We start from the raw sequence: 2,405 nt of genomic DNA, 5'->3' as shown, positions 1-2,405 counted from the left end.
ATGGAAAAAGCCAACAACATCACTGATTTTATTCTGTTAGGACTTTCCCAAAATAGGAACATTGAATTCCTATGCTTTATATTATTTTCATTTTGCTATGTTGCTATTTGGATGGGCAATGTGCTCATAATGGTGTCAATCTCATGCACTCAGCTCATTGACCAACCCATGTATTTCTTCCTCAATTACCTCTCATTCTCTGACCTCTGCTATACATCTACTGTGACTCCTAAATTGATGACTGACTTACTGGCAGAAAGGAAGATCATTTCCTATAATAACTGCATGATACAGCTCTTCACTACACATTTATTTGGAGGCATCGAGATCTTCATTCTCACAGGGATGGCGTATGATCGCTATGTGGCCATCTGCAGGCCCCTACACTATACCATCATCATGAGCAGGCAGAGATGTAACTCAATCATCATGGCTTGTTGCACTGGAGGCTTTGTACACTCAGCCGGTCAGTTTTTTCTCACAGCCTTCTTACCATTTTGTGGCCCTAATGAGATAGATCACTATTTTTGTGATGTGTACCCTTTGCTGAAGCTGGCCTGTTCCAATACACATATAATAGGCCTCTTAGTTACTGCTAACTCAGGCTTAATTGCACTGGTGACTTTTGTTGTATTGATGTTGTCATATTTTTTTATATTGTATGCCGTACGGGCATACTCTGTGGAGAGCCGCAGCAAAGCTCTCTCCACTTGCAGTTCCCACTTAACTGTTGTAGTCCTGTTTTTTGCACCTGCATTATTCATTTACATCAGACCAGCCAGAACTTTCCCACAAGACAAGGTGTTCGCTCTTTTCTACACCATCATTGCTCCCATGTTCAACCCGCTGATCTACACGCTGAGAAACACGGAGATGAAGAATGCTCTGAGAAAAGTTTGGTGTCATCGACAACTGCTGAAAGGGAAGTAAATTTCTGACTCTTTTTCTGCTTGCCATGTCATGGTTTCATGAGGCCATAGCCAGGAGGAAGATCCACTGTCGTTTTCCTGTTGTTTAGAAAGGAACTAGGAGGCATACCTCATCTCTTGCTTTGTGCTTCCATGTTAACCATTCATCAACATATTGAGCAATTATTTTATTCATGCTCTCTTTCCTCTTACTTAATCTTTAGCACTATGCACTGGCATTATGAAACAACCATCTTAAAAGCAAAGGGTTGTACAGCATTTTATTTAAAATGGGAAGCACTATGATTTTGTTGTCTTGACAAACTGACAAATAGAATAAAGTGTTACCATCAATTTTTAAAACATTTTACAAACATATAAAGACAATAGAAAACTGCATGCAAAGCTCATTTACTGAGCATGAAATTTTGTACGATAAGTGTTGGTATGTGATCAGCAAATAGGTTCAGAGGCAAATGATAGCATTACACAAGATACTCTCCTCATTCCTCCTAAGAATGAATATATTCCTAATGAAATCTTGTTTCATTCATAAAATAAATTTGTTTGACCAGTTATTGTATGTTTCAAATGAAAAGAAACACAGATTACACAATTTAGTGTCTATCTTATTACAAGACAATGTATGAGATTTATATCTTATGTTAGTGAATTGACTGATTGCATATATGTATATACACATATAATTGTATAAATACAACATGTTTAAGCTTTCTATCATCTCGTTGTTGGGTATTTGTGTGTAATTAAACATTTAGGATTGGTCTGTATATTTCTACTTTCAATTTTGGAAGATTTCTGTTGAGTATATTTACTTTATTCTTCTTTAAACCTTGTATTTTATTTCTTAAATATTTGTTTAAAGTGTTTTGCCTGCATTTATGTAAGTATATCCATGTTGTGCAATGCCTATGAAGGCCAAAAAAGGGCAGTAAATCCCTGGAGTTGGAGTTAGGGATGGTTGTTAGTCACCATGTGGATGCTCGAAACTGAATTCACGTCCTCTGCGAGAGCAGCCAGTCTCTTAGTCACTGAGCCTTCTTTCTCGCTCCACTTCTTGAACTTTAATTAATATTTAAAATAAGGCAGCAACTGTGCATTTATTTAGTCCAATACTCTCCCTAAATGTGTCATTGATATAATGTAATGCATATTCAATTAAGAAAGAATAATTCACAGAAATATCTAGGATGAATGAAGCAAGAGGTTTAGAAATATATAAATATTCTGACATGCCTATGATTTAGATATGTGCAATCAGACTTAATATATGTAAGTTAACATGAATATTCCTATCAGTTCTGTAAAGGGAGAGAGCTCTGGAAGTAGCTTTTTATGAAATGGGGACAAAACCAAACAAAAGAAAACAAACTCTTTAGGATTCCTCATATAGTTATATTAGTAATATTAACATCTAGATAATTATGATTGGAAAATCTTATCAGTATCTTCTCTAAAGCATATATTTTATCCATC

At 35.8% G+C, this 2,405-nt stretch overlaps 1 protein-coding gene across 1 annotated transcript; it reads left to right on the top strand.

The window, feature by feature from the left end:
- LOC103729625 (olfactory receptor 4P4) lies at window positions 1-930 on the top strand. The gene has a single exon (XM_008827703.1). It carries the CDS (start codon window positions 1-3, stop codon window positions 928-930), a length of 930 nt encoding a protein of 309 aa, XP_008825925.1.
- Window positions 931-2,405: the final 1,475 nt, after the last annotated feature.

Source organism: Nannospalax galili, unplaced genomic scaffold (assembly GCF_000622305.1).
Source record: "Nannospalax galili isolate Female #2095 unplaced genomic scaffold, S.galili_v1.0 scaffold593, whole genome shotgun sequence".
NCBI lineage: Eukaryota > Metazoa > Chordata > Mammalia > Rodentia > Spalacidae > Nannospalax > Nannospalax galili.
Note: the sequence above shows the minus strand (reverse complement) of the source record. Positions and strands in the feature narration are given on the sequence as shown.